We start from the raw sequence: 17,996 nt of genomic DNA, 5'->3' as shown, positions 1-17,996 counted from the left end.
ATTGAACAGGTTGGGCCTGTGCCCATTGGAGTTTAGAAGAATGAGAGGTGATCTTATTGAAACATATTGTTGTCAATCACTACCACCTCAACAGAATGTGATGTATTAGTCCCGTGACTTGCATTCGGCCTACAAGCAGCAGCAGTAGAACTCAGGTGTACTATACCTAGTCTCCTAGTTAATTCTATTTGTATATAGTCTGATCTTCAAACAAAGAACTCACATTATTGTTCCACCAATCGTGGTCTTATGATTGTACCTTTACATTGAAAAGAAGACCCCACCATGTATAAGATCCTGAGGGGACTTGATAGGATGGACACCAGGAGGATGTTTCCTCTTGTATGGGAGAGTAAAACTAGTGGACACCCTTGAAAATAAGAAGTCTCCTATTTAAGATGGAGAGGAGGAGAATTTTTTTCTCTCAGGGGGCCGTTCGTCTGTGGAATTCCCTTTCCCAGAAAGCAGTGGAGGCTGGGTCATTAAATTTATTCAAGGCTGAGTTAGATAGAATCTTGATGGACAATGGCATCAAAGGTTACGGGGGCAGACAGCAAAGTGGGGCAGACAGGAAAGTGGAATTGAGGCCTTAGTCAGATCAGCTGAATAACAGAGCAGGCTTGAAGGACCAAAAGGACTACTCCTGCTCCTAAGTCCTATGTTCCTATTTCCTATGTTTATTAATGCTTTCATATAATTTGTTGCAGTTCTCTTCAGTATTGACTATCCCCTGAAAGTTGTTTTATTTGGAAAATTAGAAGTTGTGTTTTTGGTTCTAATGTTTAATTTGTTCATATACATTGTGAACAATAGATCTGCACTGATCTGTGTGGGACTCCTTTTACCATGTTCTGTCATTCTAAATAGCTACCCTTTACCTTACTCTTTGCTATCCATTCTGCTACTTGCCCCTAATTCTGCATGCTCTGACCTTATTCGTAGGTCTATTATGTGATTCAGTATTGACAGCCTATTGGAAAGCCAGTTAAATTACATTCACTGCATTACTCACTCCGTTGCTACTTTATACAACTTAATGAAGATTTACCTTTTGAAATCCATGCTGACTATTCATTGTTTTACATATGATTCCAAGATATTTCTCTATTTCCTCCTTTAGTAGTGATTCCATCATTTGTCCTGCTCCCGATAGTTCCCTGGACATAATGGCTCAGATCTTCCTGTCTCCCGACTGGACATACCCTGGAAGATGCTATATGGGGCCCTTTGGAAGTCCAAACACAAGGACACTGTGGGAATTGCCCTGGAAGTTTGAACTTATTACAGGCAATTCCGCTGTTCCCCGAGACCCTCTGAAAAAGTCTTCAGCTCTGAGTTAGAGTCAGAGACTTTGAATGGTTCCAACTTACTTACCTGGATAGTTACCCAGGAAATGTTAGACAGAAAAATCTGAGTCTAACTCCTGGGTAACTATACAACTGACCCCCCAATCACTAACACTGACCATCCCCACCCCTCTGACCCGACCTGACTAGCCCCCCACAACCCTACACCACTACTTACCCACTTACCTTACACACTTACCTTCTCTCTGTAGCTGTTTTCAAAGCAGCTTTGGTACATTTAAACTCTTTACTTACTGGAATCCAGCAACTACTGTCCTAAAAAGAGGCATGGCTTCTGCGTGAATTCTCTTTGCTTCTCAATACAAGGTTTGCTGCACTGGGTTGGACTCCATCGGAAGATGGCTCAGAAAAATCAGAGCATGTATGTTTTTGGCTGATTAAGGTCGGAAATAGGGTTTCTGATCCTGATCAAAAGATCTGGGTCATTCTATCTCTGTTCTTCAATTTAGCTATAACATCAGCTACCTGCCAGTACTCTGGCACTTCATCTTTTTCAAATAAATTATTAAATATGTGTGTAATAGTGCTTCGGTTATCTCTTCCCTAGATTCTTTTATAATGCATGGCTTCAATCCACCCAGACCAGGGGTTTAATCCTCTTTGATTAGTTTGTTTAATATCCCTCTTTTTGTTTTAATCTGGTTATATCGTTTCCAATTATATCTGTTAATGTGATATCCACCAGTCTCCCTGGTAAACGCTAAAACAAATTAATGATTTAATATTTCTGCTATTTCACTACTACTGCCTTAATGGCCCTGTAACTGACCCAAATTTCCTTTTTTTATTTATGAGTCTGTAGAATACTTCACTATTTTGTTTTATGTTTCTTGAATTTTAATTTCAGAGTTCCACACTGCCTTTCAAATTGTTTTACTGGCTTCTCTCCTCATCTGTTTACATTCCCCATTCTCATGCTCTCCCCTGCTGCCATGCTCTTAGTGTATGCCTCTTTCCTAATCCTGAGTTTTTCACTTATGTTTTTACTCATCCATTAGTTTGTTCTTGCTTTTCAGAGGAATTTATTTTTCATGGACTCTACTGAACAGTTTTTTTTTCAAATGGGTTCCCAGTGAACTTCTAGAACATTGTTTATGAATACATTATCCATTTTATTTTTTCTAGTTATTTTCTCGGCTTCCTCAAATTAGCTTTTCTCTGATCTATTATCCTGGTCTTTGTCATGCTCATGTCCTTTTCAATCATTATCTTAAAGTGTATTATGTTGTGGTCACTAATGCCTAGATGCTCCCCTCCTTTTACTTCTCTTATTTGCTCTAGTAACCCCTGTCACTAGATAGAGTGTTGAATCCTCCCTTGTCGGGTTTCTTACATATTGAATTAGATAGAATTCTGTACAAATTGTTAGAACTCTGTCCCTTTTTCCCCTTTACATTCCTCTTCCAGCCAATTAATTTCAGATTAGTTGATAGCACCTGCTGGTTCTTATTCTATGTCTTCATTCATTTTACTTATTGTTTCCATTTTTCTTCATCCACATCCTTCCACTATCAAGACTATAGACTGTTGATATTATGTTAATTAAATTGTTAAGATCCACAGATGAAGACATTGTTTACTTAACTACTTTGAGCATATATAAATAGGGGACAGCTGGGACACTGGGTGCATGAGAGGAGAGCTATGAACAAAGCCAATAAATTATTTCAATAAAGAAAAACTCTGTATCTTGGTTTTGACTTCACCAGCTGGCTTAGATTCCACTAATATATACTATCTCATTATCTTTTATCTCTATCTAAAAGGATTCGATTTATGTCTCGCTGATGGTTCTCACTTTTTTTACTGCTATTTTGTTATCTTTAGTAGGTACAGTTCTGCACGTCCCCTTTAACCCCCTTGATTTATCTAAATGTGTTATATACACAACATTTAATTCCCAGTGCTGATTTTTCTGTAGCCATGTCTCAGTAACCACAACTATATCTGGTTCCTCACATCATACTATTGCCTACAGCTCCCTGTTTTATTACAGACACAGTGTGCATTGCAGTACAAACAGTTTTACTCATTTTTGATAGCAATTCTTCTCACTTTCTTTTTAAGCATTTTATACATTCCTGTTCTATAACTATTTAGTCCCTGTTCATTTACATTCTCCCTTCTTAGTTGACCCTATTCTCTCCTTTCCTGTTTCATTTATATTTAGGCTTGTTTCATTTCTCGTAAATCTCTCCCCAGCTTACTAATTTAAAGTCTTTGCCACCTGCCTATTTACCCTTTTCGCCAGGACACTGATCTCCATTCTAATTAAGGTGGAGTCTTTCCCATCGGTACAGCTTCTTCTTGTCCCAGAACTGTGCCTGTGTCCAATGTAAAGGAACCCCTCTTTCCCACACCAGTCCCTTTAGCCACATATTAATTCTATTGATCTGTTGGCTCCAAGCCAATTTGCACGTAGTCTGACAATAATCCTGTGATTATTACCCTCAAAGCCCTTCTTAATTAAAGTCCTGGCTCCTGATACTCCTTCAGCAGGACCTCCTTCCTTTTTCTACCAATGTCATTTGTTCCAACATGGACCACAACTGCAGGATTAGACCCTTCCCTTCTCATCTTCCTCTCCAACAATGGTTTCCCTCACCCTTGTATCAGGTAGATAACACGCTCTTTGAGAATCTGCTTCATATCTATACAGGATGCTATCCAGCTAGAATCCCTAATGGTTTCCTCATTTAGGTGGAGTTGGTGGCCTAGTGGTAACATCACTGGACTTGTAATGCAGAGGTTCAGGCTAATGTTCTGGGCGCATGGGCTCAAATCCCACCATGGTAGTGGGTGAAATTTAAATTCTACCTATAAATCTGGAATATAAAGCTAGCCAGGGAACTATTATTGATTGTTGTAAAAGCCCATCTGATTCACTAATGTCCTTTAGGGAAGAAAATCTGCCATCTTTACCTGGTCTGGCCTACATGTGATTCCAGACCCACAGCAAAGTGGTTGATTGTTAAATGCCCTCTGAAATGGCCTAGCAAGCCATTCAGTTCAAGGGTAATTAGGGATGAGCAACAAATGCTGGCCTTGTCAGTGATGCTCAGATTCCATGAAAAAAATGAGGAAAATAAAATTTCTATTTTGCTCTTTCCCCTTCCTTGGGCAGCTTTCTGATCCACATCCACATTCTATCAATCCTTCCCACAATCTTTGTCTTTATCCTCGCAGGTCATGAGCACATTGTGCCTGTTGGACAGGGCCAGAGTCTCCCCTGATTACAGACAGTCACACCTTCCTGAACCTGAGCTTTTCCCTGGGGAATGATTATGCTTTGGATAAAACTATCCAGAAATTCCTCCTCCTCCCATACTTAGTCTCTTTTGTTACAAAGCTTTGTGATAGGGAATAGTAATTTGGTATCTCATCAGCTGGTTTTTACATATTGTACCATTTTACTTTAAGAAAAGGACATTTCCCTGAAACAAAGTATAAACTTTAAATGGCTGCTATCTGCACCTGTCAAGTCTCATTCCACTTCATGGAAGTTCTTAGACAGACAATGGCATCTGTGCAGATGTGACCAGTTCCTTCCTATCTCATCAAGATGGAGGATGGATCATTCAGGAGTTAATGGCTGGAACATTAAAAAAATAATTACCTCAGCTCCAAGGACAATGGCTAAAAGATAAGCCCCACACATAGGCTAACAAGCGGCGGTTTTTGGAATTCACAATTGGTTTCTGTAAACTGCTGTGACCAAACCAGAGAGAGAGAGAGAGAGAAAAAGAGAGGGAGTGTCATGTGACCCAGCTCATGGAAAATACTGGATTTGAACTGACAGAGAACACACAGGCTGCCCTAGGGAGCAGGGTCTCTCTCTCTCAACGATATTATATCTCAATCTGCACCCTGCTTTGCTGAGAAAAAGTGTCTACCCCCCTGCAACAGGCGGAGACTGTACTAACAAGCTGTTGGAGTTTCTACAGCAGTGATCCAAGCAGAACAGCAACATATACCAGACCCAACTGTAAAAAGCAACCTGTTCATCTGAGAACCAAAGCAGCCAGATACAATCCCTGGGTCTTTATTAACTATACTTTTTTAATCTGCACAGCAACTTGGCTAAGTTTATTCATCTGACACTCTGTAATGTTTTATTTTGTTTTACATGTTTGGGAGGTTCCATGTGTTTTTTTACATTAGTGGGAAGTAGGACTTATTTAACATTTTAATATTTTAATACTTTTATTTGAGTGAGTTTTAGCAATAAACCTATCTCAGGGGTTCCCAAACTGTGGGTCGTGATCCCCAGTGGGGTCATAAGTTGCGATTTTGGGCTCACAAACTCCAAGGCAGCAAAAACTGCCATGAAGCTCAGATTGATTTCTGATAGCTATGAGGCCTCTTTAAATGCTTGCATTTTTTTTTGCCAGTGGGCGTGGCTTAATCGACAGTTCTCTGAAGCCCAATTGCTGCTGCAAAAAAAGGCCTGTGGATGGGTAGATGTTTGTTTTGGAGCCTTTTTCTCAACTCCCCTATGCTCAAATCCTTCACTCCTCCCCACTCAGCAACTGAAGCCTTGCCACGCGTTCCCACCCCACATCCCCCCACCTCTCAACAACTCTGATACCCCCAACTTCTCATCCTGGGACACAAATGGGGTCACCCTAGGAAAAAGTTTGGGAGGCACTGAACAAACTCCTGAAGTGTTTTACTCAAGAATACCAGTCTGGTTTATTTCTTACAAACTGTACCCAGTTAGTTGCATATTGAATTGGCACCTTCATGCTTTTAAATAAATTTTGTAAAACCTATTACGTTCAATCGAGTTGGGAAAGAGGCAGTTCTTGCACTCATCCTCACCTGGTCATAACACTTTAATTCACACTCCAGCTCAGTGACTCTGAGTCAGCACGAATGGAAGAAGAGGATTTTCCTGTAGGTGTAGGAAACGGGAATATGGGTGTCCAATAACTCCTACATATAGCAGTCTGACGCATCCCCAGTGTTTACTTATTTGTATTTATTGAGAGCCTGTATTAAATTTCGGTAGACAGCTCTTGTTAAAAAATACAAATTACCTACTGCCTACTCACCCAAGAGCAAAAAATGAGTATTACTCACCAACTGATCACTAAACTGCTGTACCTTGATGTCACCAAACGCAGGTGAATGGACTCTCCTGGAAAACCTCACACTGTTTAAAAGCTGCTTTAGGCATTTTGGTTCTTTAACTTATCTTATTCTATATTTATTAATGGGTAATTACCATTTAGTCTGCTTTAAGGTTTTTTTTATTTTGCTTTTTTTAAAAAAAGGCTAACTTACATTAAAAGCTAAAGCATAGAACAAAATGTTAAATACTTGCTGCCTCAAGCTTACACAAACCACTGTAGTGTCTAAAATTTAAAAAACAAACACCTCCTTTCTTCTCTGCACTGAATTCCTATTCTAACCAAATTCTAACGTTCCCATCCTGTTCACGATGCACTCAGTTAGCATTGCTATCTGCTCTTTGCTTTCAGACTGCATTCTAAATTGTATCAATTGTGTAAGACAAATTCTCATTTGCCCTTGGCTTTTTAAGCAACTTCTTACATCCTCCTGACAGTGTAAACAATTTCTCCCTTCCTTGTTTTTAATTCACTCTTGGGATGTCCATCAGATGGTGATGAGCCACCTTCTCAAATTACTGCAGTCCACCCACAGTACTTTCTCTGTAGCAAACTGCTACAAGAGACTGGTTTGCTGGGCAGTTAAGGGTCAGCCATGTTGCTGTGGTCTGGAGTCATACATAGACCAGCATGAGTAAGTAAGGCAGATTTTCTTCACTGAAGGACACTAATTTTTACAGCATTCATAATCATTATTAATGAGATCTAGCATTTTATTACAGATTTTATTAATGAATTGAATTGAAATTCCTCTAGCTGCCATGGAGGGATTTGAAATCATGCCTGTGGAGGACCAGTCTGAGCCTCTGGATCACTAATGCTACTTTATGCCACCATTCCCTGATTCTCACAAGACCCCTCATAATTTTGAACACCTCAATCAAATCTTCCCTTAATCTTACCTGTGCTGAAAAGAAACTTTGTCAATCTCTCCATATAATAGAATGGTATATAACTTGATTAAAAACAAATTGTACAAAGGACATTTGGCCCAGGTCTTTAGCAGGATGAAATGGTGGAGTCGGGTTGATTAACTGTTCTTTCATCTCTGTCATCTGAGTTTGAATCCAGCTCCAACTGAAGAGGTGAAAGTCCCTTCTCTCTAACTGTCTCTATGTAAACTAAATATGGTAAATGAATGTCCGACACAGTGAGGGATGCATTTCTGAAGTTGGAATCAAGCCACACTATGTCTGACCTGCAATTAATTAATCAAGATTTCCACAAAGGCTAATGCCTTGGACCTTGAAAAGAGCAGAAAGCCCAACAATTATAAATAAAACCAAAAATAATTGGATCTGGGTACCTATCTCTTATCAGTCAAACCTTACAGAGCATTGTATATGTTCAATTCTTCATTAATTTCAAGATACTTTTAAAACTATCAACTCTCTCCCTATATTATGGCTATGGGAGGCAAGCTGCTGCCAGTCCTATGCCAATGTATCTTGAGCCAGGCCTCTGTCAAAGCAGGACTTTGCCAACCTTCTGCCAAACTCAGGACTCTGCCAATGCATCTTCAGCCAGGCACACGCTAATATCTTTCTCCAATTGCACTTTAAGAGCTTTAGTTGATTCACCCTTCAATTTGCCTCCTACTATTGGGGGAACTGCCTTCAGCTGAAACTTCCCACTGGCTGCAATCAGGAGCTGACCACTTCAGGAATTGGAACTATGAGCTTTCATTCTACCATCCTTGGCACAATCTATTAAAAGTCAAATGCTCCAGTTGCACAATCCTATAATCAACTGCAAGCCTCCTTTGTCCCTCAACAAGGATGACTTTGTAGCTTATGTGTTTGTTTCTTCTCTATTTCAATAGCAGAAATAATAAGGACCTCACATTCAAACATCAGTCTTGAAAATGACAGGTTGAGGAGCTTTGCGATTTGACAGTTCTACTTGCAGTCCCGAACAATGTACAGCAGCTTTAATTTGAAATGACAGAAGCCCTCTGGAGAAATGTATTTGTGTTCTGGAAATAGTTTTGGAAGAAAATAATATGACTTAGAAATTCAGCCGTGCAGCACCCAAGTTTTCAGGCTGAAATGAGGGGAGTGGCTGGTCAAGAAGTGCATGATTCAGAAAGCAAAACTGCAGCAACCTTTGCACTAAACTCACTATCACCCATGGGACTACAATGGGGCACGCCAACTATGTGACAGGTGTCCAGTCATTTCTTCAGACAAGTCCATTTGCCAAGCAGACAAGATACCCAACTGGAAAATAAACTAGGCCGAAGTAACAAACTCACCATCTAGGTTACAGGTTATTCATTTCCTCAATGTTAATACAAGTGTCAACTAGCCAACATTGCAAGGTTTGTCCTTCAGTAAATTGCTTTTGACAAGATGTTTTGTAAAACTAGAGAATGGGCTCTGCATTGCCTCATGGGAAAATTGCAACAATCCTGCAACAAAATTGTGTCAATGTCTACCAGGATTAGTGCTGCGTATTCATTTTTATTATCAATGGCAAAATTATTCTATTACAGGTTTTAGCCCCCTCCATGTGGGGAAGAGTCCAGTCCGCACACTGACAAGGCTGGAATGTTGACTAGCTCTTCTTGGTTCAGAGCATTGAAGCACCTAGACGACTTGCATTCTTTAAAATGTGTGTGCCTGGTACACCAGAGGCAGCATAATATTAGTGAAAGCGCAATGGCTATCTAGAGTAGAAACTGTATCACAGGATGCATGAGACTATTAGCTGTATGTAACTCCATCATTTTGCAAATTCTCTTGAACATCAGCACAATCTATTAGCTAATAAATATAAGAAGGTGGGTTCAAATGTAGCACTCTCAGCTCTGAGGTTGTGCATTTGTTTCCCATGTCAAGGTCTTAAGCACATAATCCAAGTCCATACTTTGTTTATTTGTTCATTCATGGCATGTGGCCTTCGCTGGCTGGGCCAGCATTTATTGCCCATCCCTAGTTGCCTTTGAGAAGGTGGTGGTGAGCTGCCTTCTTGAACTGCTGCAGTTCATGTGGTGTAGGTACACCCACACTGCTGTTATTGAGGGAGTTCCAGGATTTTGACCCAGCGACAGTGAAGGAATGGTGATATATTTCCAAGCCATAATGGCGAGTGGCTTGGAGGGGAACTTCCAGGTGGTGGCGTTCCCATGTGTCTGCCTAGATAGTAGCAGTCGTGGGTTTGGAAGGTGCTGTCGAAATATTCCAGTGCAATACTCTGGAAATCCTGCTTCATCTTTGAATTAGATTGGTCAAGGTCCATCTGCCATCTGAGGTGGACTTAAAAAAATCCCATGACATTATTTTGAAAAGGAGCAAAGCAATTCTTTCTGGGTGCCTGGCCAATATTTTACCTTTCAACAAACATCACCTAAATTGTCATATTGCACTTGCTGTTTGTGGGAGCTTGCAAAATGGCTGCCACTTTTCCTATATTACAACAGTGAATACACATCAAGATTTACTTTAATGGCTGTAAAGTACTTTGGGACTGCCTGATGGTGTGAAAGGTGCTACATTAAGGCAAGTTCTTTCTTAGAAGACAACTTTCAGTGTATTCAGAGGTGCAAAAATCACAGTGCAAATCCACAGGGTATTGAAACCATCAGAAAAACTCTGCTTTTATGACAGAATTCAACATTCATAGTCACCTCACATCTAGGCAACACTGACAGCCTCTGACAGTTTATTACCCCATTGCTGCTAGTGTGCATTGTTTAGGATAGACTTGGCTCTTTGTGCTGAGCTGCTATGTAACTTTGCTGCAGTCTATCAGAGGCAGAGACTGAGACTTGCACCATGAACTGAAAGGCTCACATTCACACACTGAGATCACAATTGCCATGAGGCAAAGAAATAAGCAAAAAAAAACCCACTGCTTTAAGTCAACTGGCCCGATGTAACTGTAGGTGAACCAAGCATGAAAAACACAAAAATGAGTTCCATAACACCTGTAGTTTCCATGTTATGGATGCCATCTTGGTTCCAAAATGGTGTACGCACACTTCTAGCATTGTTCCAATGCACCAAACATTTCTGTGTGCATGCCCATCAACCTTTCCCTGCACTCTGCTCCATCAAAGGCTGCATCTGAATCGTCGACAGCATAAGCTGTGTGCCACCTTGCCTTCTGAGGAGCTGGCACAGTCACTATATTTACCCCCAGACCTGGCTGCAGCCCGGTCATGCCCAGTGACTCACCACATACAAGTCCCACCTCTAAACCCCCTCTGAAGTACACTCAGTGCCTGTGTTTGAGTTGGTGACTGTGAGTGTGAAATCAAGTGATGGCATTTCTTCTTCACCAGTCTCTGATCCTCTTGGGCTTCCAGCTCTTGGGCCTTGAGCAAGTGGCAGTTCTTGTTTACCTGAAAGGGTAGAGTTGGATGGGAGAAGCAAGAGGCGTATGCACACACCATCTGCAGCTTGTAAATCAGAAGAGATTGTAGGATGAGTGGGAAGTGGGATGTGAGAAGGGGGATTAGGTAGAACATACTGTCATCCTCAGCAGTTTCAACCCCATCACTGGCCACAGCTTCAACCATGACTGAAACAATAATTGTCAGCACTCTATCCTCCATGACCCAGGCCTTTCCCCCACCAGTTAAGTGCTGCTGTCTCAAGTTACGGACTTCTTTGTTCTGGAAGAGAAAGGGAGAGGTGTCAGTGAGCTTGGTGCCTGCCACAGCTGAATAGCTGCAGTGTGCGCAAGCTGTGAGATCTTGAATGTGTTGATTGCTGTAGTGTTAAGTGTGTGAGGGTGAGGTGAGGCAATGAATGTTGGGTATGAGTCAAGATTTGTGGTAGGTGAGTAAAGAGGGTGTGGTGAATGGAACAGAGTGTGTGAGACCAGTAGTTCATACCTAACGATATGGCGTTTGAAGATAAATTCATTGACGTTGGCCACTTGTGTGAGGTCATTAAACTTTTTGCAGCACTCCATTCAGGTCCTCAAAGCTAGACTGCTGGCATTGATCTCGATGGCTACCTGTTCTCACTGCCTTCATAATGTCTAAATGGAGGGCCCATTGAACCCCTGAGGGAAGAGGATCTCTCTCCTCCTGTCCACCTCCTGCCCCAAGGCTTCCATTGCTACATCAGAGAACCTGGGGGCACATTCTCTTGATGGTTGTACCATTTCCACTCCGCTTTCTGTTCACAAACCCTTCTTGAACCAGGTCAAACACCTGCTGCAGCCAAAATGCACCTCACCTTTAAAAGGTGCCATCTGTCTCAAAGTACTACAGGCTAGCTTTGAGTGATGCTAGCCTTGCATGAACTTGGGCCCCCTGCTTGAAGCATGCAGCCATTCAGCAGTGCGCTTAGCACTGTGCCAGTTGTCGCTATCATTTAAATTAGTAGGCTACACAAAATTTGCATGCTGCCTCTTCACCATGAGCTGACCTGGGTTAATTGCACATTGTGATCTCTAAGCCTTATTATCAGCCTAATTCAATCTTTCCACCAGATGGAATCATGTTACAGTGACACTGGGGGAAATGCAAGGATTAATTTTACGTGGTGGTTTGATCTTGTCCCATTTTCCCAATAGTTATTGTGTGTTTATATGCAGTTCCTCAATTTGTGATAATTATTCTGTGTTTTTACACAGTCCCTCAGTTTGTGATAATTATTCTGGGCCTAAACACTGTACCACAGTTTGTGATAATTATTCTGGGTCTATACACAGTTCCTCAGTTAGTGATAATTATTCTGTGTTTATGCACAGTCCCACAGTTTGTGATAATTATTCCCACAGTTTGTGATAATTATTCTGTGTTTATACACAGTCCTGCAGTTTGTACCCACTTTCCAGTTACTGGTCATTATTCTGGGTCATTATCAATATGCTAGCTTCCAATGAAAAAAACAAAAAAACTGCGGATGCTGGAAATCCAAAACAAAAACAGAATTACCTGGAAAAACTCAGCAGGTCTGGCAGCATCGGCGGAGAAGAAAAGAGTTGACGTTTCGAGTCCTCATGACCCTTCGACAGAACTAGTTCTGTCGAAGGGTCATGAGGACTCGAAACGTCAACTCTTTTCTTCTCCGCCGATGCTGCCAGACCTGCTGAGTTTTTCCAGGTAATTCTGTTTTTGCTAGCTTCCAATGTTGAGTGGAGAGATAATAACTTCATGCTCCTCTGGACAGCTACCCTGAATTGGGAAATAAACCACATCAATCGGCACCTCCTGTAGCTTTTCCAATCAGGTGGACTCTCAATATTCATGAAGATTCCAAGCTGTCCAAAATACCACTCCAGAAATCTCAATCATCATTCCTAATATAAATACCCACTCGATACCCATATTTAGTCTGCTGGAGTCTTGACTTCTGTAGGCCTGGATGGTGCACCATGGACATTGGTAAATAACAGCAACTAAAAAGCTTTTGGGACTAACAATAATTCCACTTGTTATGAGGGATTGAAAGCCAGCCCCAACTATTTTTTTAATTCATTCACAGGATTGAGCTTCGCTGGCTATAAAAGGCCAGACAACTGCAGTTAAAGCCTACAAGCATTTCCCTTGGAAAAATCATTGGGGTACAGAGAGGAAAGTGTAACTGAAATCGCTACTAGATCAGCCGTGACCTTATTTAATGGCAGAGCAGGCTCGACAGGCCGAATGGCCTACTCCCGCTTCTAAATCCTACATTCCCATATGATTCGACAGCTCATTTTACATTGGTCCCCGTTCTCACTTCAACTGTCCTCAGTTGGGAGAACTGTGGATCCGATATCAACTGTTTTACACAATTGTGCACTGACCGGTCTAGTACACAACTTCAAAGCTACAGATCGAAATCACGAAATATTCCTGCCACAGCTCAGTCTCGCAAACTGGTGGAGGTCCAGTGATTGGTCAGTCATGGAACTCTGCCCTTATTGCTCTCTCTCCCACTGGACTTGCTGCAGGCCTTGTAAAGACAATGTCTCAGGCCTACAAGGACCATGCCCATTATTTGTAAGTCTCCTAGTTGTTCCCTGAAAGGCAAATAGCTGGCATTGCCCTCGAATTGCCCTCACACAACAGGCTGTCACTGATGTATACCCAACATGCCAACATACCAATATATTTCCCTGCTATACCAAGTAACAACCTATACAGTCACTTCATAAACATATTTTAAGAAAAATCAACTAGAGACAAAATCATATTGCTCTGTTATGTAGGGGTAAGTGAGATAATAATGTGAAACCCCATGTCCAAGCCATGCTCTTAGGTAACAATAACAAGGATTCACAGCCGCACCAAGACCCTTGCTGTTTCTGCTCTTTGACGTAGACACATAGCACTGGAAGGCAAAGACATGATTAGTAGACAAAAGACCCAATTTATGGACCTAGAGCCTAGAGAAGTGGGTCTGAGTGAAGCTGTAAAGATTTTGGCTGAAGACATGGGGAAAGTGAATAGATTCAAGTCCCTGGGGTCAGTGGTGGCAGAAGGTAGAACTTTGGAAATGAAAATGAAGCAACAGATTAGCTCTGGTTGCTGTAATTGGAAGAAGTGCAGTGGAGTGTAGGAAAGTATTGCTGAAACTGAAGGAAGAATCTACAAGACAGTTGTGAGATTGGCCTTGCTAACTTGTGCAGAAACCTGGACAACATCAAGAAGGGAGGAACAATGACTGAATACTAACAAGATGTGGATGCTGAGATAGATGTGTGGAGCAATGAGAAAGGACAACAGTCAGGAACCAGCACAGCAGGAGGTCAGTGAAGATTGTGGGAGCATTGGAGAATGTAGCTGAGAAGGCTACTTAAAATGGTCTGGTCAACTGTTATGGAGAGAGAGAGGAAATGTGGCGAGGCAAGTGATGGAGATGGGACTGCCAGGAAGAAGGTGAAGAGAAAGGCCCAAGACTAGATGGAAAGATGCGGTGCTGAGATACTTAAATGCAGTAGGATTGGAAGACAAATGGGCGACCTCAAGTAAAATGCGAGCAGCAAAAGAAGAAGATATTAATTGCAAAGGAACACCATGGGCTGAATGGCGGAAATTAGCTGTAATTTGCACTGTAGCTAAATCAAAGACAGAATATTACTTTGAAGTGTATCAGTCCACTAAGACATGAGGAAGGCAATATAAATTGCTGAAAAATCAATTTAAAACAAGATTTGAATTCACATTCATTGAATTGTTACTCCAACTAGGGTACAAGTGCAGTAGTGTAGTAGTTATGTTGCTGAGCTAGCAATCCAGAGGCCTGATGCTATAAGTTCAAATCCTACTGTGGCACCAATTTGAATTCAATTTAAAGCATTTGGAAAAATAAAGCTAATAAATATGATCATAAAGCTCTTGTTAAAAACCCAACTGTTTTCACTAACATCCTTAGGGAAGGCAACCAACCATCCTATATATATATGGCTCTTAACTGCATTCTGAAGTAGCCTAACAGGCCATTAAGTCATATCAGCAATTGTCAGGCTGGGAGAGTGAGGTACTTTTGATTGACTGACTGACATTTAATAAAAGAATTATAGAACTGGGTGACCAGACAAGGAAGAATGAAAGAAAATGGGTGATTCAGACAGAAAAAACAGAACTGGAAAAAGCAATGGAAGATAAAAGAAATGATTGAAAAACAAAGAGGGAGCAAAAACATAAGAAAAAGTACAAAAACTTCACTATCAAGATGAGCTGTTCTGGGTTATTAGTCAGGCTATTGATTTTACCACTTGTTGTAAAAAATTGACTGCTAATTGAAACTAGCTGCCACTGGCCTTGCAGAAACAGTCTCCCACCCACCAAAGAAAGAATCACATCAGCCCCTGTGACAGCCATACAGATCAGAACAATTACCTGCAGAGTGTTGACTGGGAAGGATGGAATGGGCGGAAAGTCCATTATCTGTAGGTCGTGCACATGCTCGTTCATGACCACAGCAGGCAGGTAGACACGACGTGCTTTTGTGGGCAGATAGTGATCACTATAATCGTTGTAGAGGAACTGGTGCACAATTGCTGATTTCCCAACCCCTTGTGCTCCAAGGATTGCTATTTTAAAAGTTGTCACCATGCCGTTGCAGGACACTCGGTGTAGACGGCCGGTGGGCGTGCATATTCCAGGAACTGCCGGTCAGATAATCTCAAGAACCATGGTCACATAGTTCCAGTCAGCCTGCTCCTGAACAAGAGAAAGAGGTCATTAGGGACCCATTATTCAATACACACACAGAATAAATACTCATCAGCTGAAAAAGTATTTGGAAAAGTACTCATGCTAGTTGCCTGACTGTCACTAAGCAATGGGATGGAGTTCATAATTGAAAGGTAGGGCTCTGGTTGTCACTGAGATGGGTTGTTAAATAGCAACAGAAATTTACAGGATGTAAGGAGGCCATTGAGCCCATTGTATCTGTGCCAGCTGACAAGGAACCATCCAGGCTAATCCCACTTTCCAGCTCTTGCTTCATATCTTCAATTGTACATACACAAACGTTTTAAATGTCATGAGAACTTGTGCTGATTACCATCCTTTCAGGCAGTGAGTTCCAGACCCCCACCGCCATCTGGATGAAAGAATTTCCCCTTGAACCCTAAATCTATGCCCCTTGGTTATGGACCCCTCAACCAAAGGGAATCGGGCCTTCCTACCCATTCTACCTAGATCCCTCATAATTTTATATTCTTTAATTAGGTTTCCCTCAGTCCCCCCTGTTTCAAAGAAAACAACCCTAGCCTATTCAATCTGTCATCATAACTAAAATTCTCCAGTTCAGGCAATATCCTCATAAACCTCTTCTGTAGCCTTCCTATAGTGCAATCACATCTTTCCTATGGTGCAGTGACCTTGCCAGTGTTTTAAACAATTCTACTTATTACATTCTGCTATAAAGTGCTATGCCTAGCTAATACTGTAAAGGCAGGTATCCTGCATGCCTACTTGACCACCTTATCTACCTGCCCTTCTTCCTTCAGGGATCTGTGGATAGGCATTCCAAAGTCCCTCTGTTCCTCTATACCTCTCAGTATCCTGTCATTTATTTTTATTTTGTATTCCTTTGCCTCATTTGTCCTCCTCATGCTTTACCTCACATTACACCAGTTTGAATTCTTTTTGTCACTCGTCTGCCCACCTGACCAGTCAATTGATATTTTCCTGCAGTCTACAGCTTTCTTCCTCACTGTCAACCACATGACCAATTTCTGTATCATTTGCAATTTTTTAATCATACCCCCTACATTCAAGTCCAAATCATTTTATATATATATATATATATATATCACAGAAAGCAAGCGGCCTGGTACTAAGCCGTGCAGAACCCCAGTGGAAACAGCCTTCCTGTTATAAAAATACCTATCAACCATTACCTTTGCTTCCTGCCTCTGAACCAATTTTGGATCCAACTTGCCACCTTGCCCTGCATCCCATGGGCTTTCACTATCAAAGGCCTTGCTAAAATCTATATAGACTCCATTAAATGTACTATCCTCATTGACCTTCCTTGTTACCTCCTCAAAAAATTCAATCATGTTAGTCAGACACAGCCTTTCCTTAACAAATCCATGCTGACTGTCTTTGGTTAATTTGTGTCTTTCTAAATGTGGATTTATCCCATCCCGCAGAACTTTTCTGAATAAATTTCCCACCACCAAGGCTAAGCTGACTCATATTAATTACTCAGTCTATCACCATGTAGGTGATCATTGGGATTAGGTTGATAATGAAGGGACACTGGTCATCAATGAGTTAGTATGTTAGTTCATGATGAGCTGTGCACATAGGTTTGGAACATAGGAACATAGAAGGAGGAGTAGACCATTCGGCCCCTCACGCTGCTCCACCATTGAACTGGATCATGGCTGATCTTTTACCTAAACGTCATCTTCCTTTTGTGTCCACTGTTTCCCCGATTCTCATTCATTTTTTTTCATACTTTATTTTTCTCTCTGCAAACATTTTACTTTGCAATCCCATCCAAAGTTTTTAAAAACATGTTATTACATTTATTTATCCATAGGATATGCAAGGGAATGAATATTTAAGGTGGAAAATGGGTGCCAAACACTAGACTACTTTGTCCTGAATGCTACTGCACTTTTTGAGTGTTGCTGGAGCTGCACCCATCCAGGCAAGTGGAGAATATTCCATCACACTCCTGAGTTGTGCCTTGTAGATGGTGGACAGGCTTCAGGGAGTCAGGAGGTGAGTTGTTCACAGCAGAATTCCTAGCCTCTGACCTGTTCTTACAACCACAGGATTAGCATGTCTAGTCCCATTCAGTTCCTGGTCAATGGTGACCCCCAAGGATATTTATGCTGGGAGAGTTAATGATAGCATAGCCATTGAATATCACAAGAAGATGGTTAGATTCTCTCTTGTTGGTGATGGTCATTGCTTGGCACTTGTGTTATGAATGTTAACTCTCAATTATCAGCCCAAGCCATGTTGCCTGTGGTGGCAGGTTACTTCATTGTCTAAGGAGTTGTGAATGAAGCTGAACACTGCGCAATCATCAATGAACATCCCCACTTCCAACCACTTGATGTAAGGAGATGAAGCAGCTGATGA

The 17,996-nt window shown here is 41.4% G+C and overlaps 1 protein-coding gene across 1 annotated transcript in view; it reads right to left on the bottom strand.

The window, feature by feature from the left end:
• LOC121283577 (ras-like protein family member 10B) overlaps positions 1-15,500 on the bottom strand; it is a 172,386-nt gene extending 156,886 nt beyond the window's left edge. The window contains exon 1 of the mRNA XM_041198328.1: positions 15,285-15,500. Within this exon, the coding sequence (XP_041054262.1) occupies positions 15,285-15,500 (216 nt within the window). The remainder of the gene's footprint in view (positions 1-15,284) is intronic.
• Between the last annotated feature and the right edge of the window lie 2,496 nt (positions 15,501-17,996).

The sequence above is a fragment of the Carcharodon carcharias genome, chromosome 10, assembly GCF_017639515.1.
Source record: "Carcharodon carcharias isolate sCarCar2 chromosome 10, sCarCar2.pri, whole genome shotgun sequence".
NCBI classification, from domain to species: domain Eukaryota; kingdom Metazoa; phylum Chordata; class Chondrichthyes; order Lamniformes; family Lamnidae; genus Carcharodon; species Carcharodon carcharias.
The sequence above is the reverse complement of the archived record's forward strand: the minus strand, read 5'-3'. Positions and strand labels throughout refer to the sequence as shown.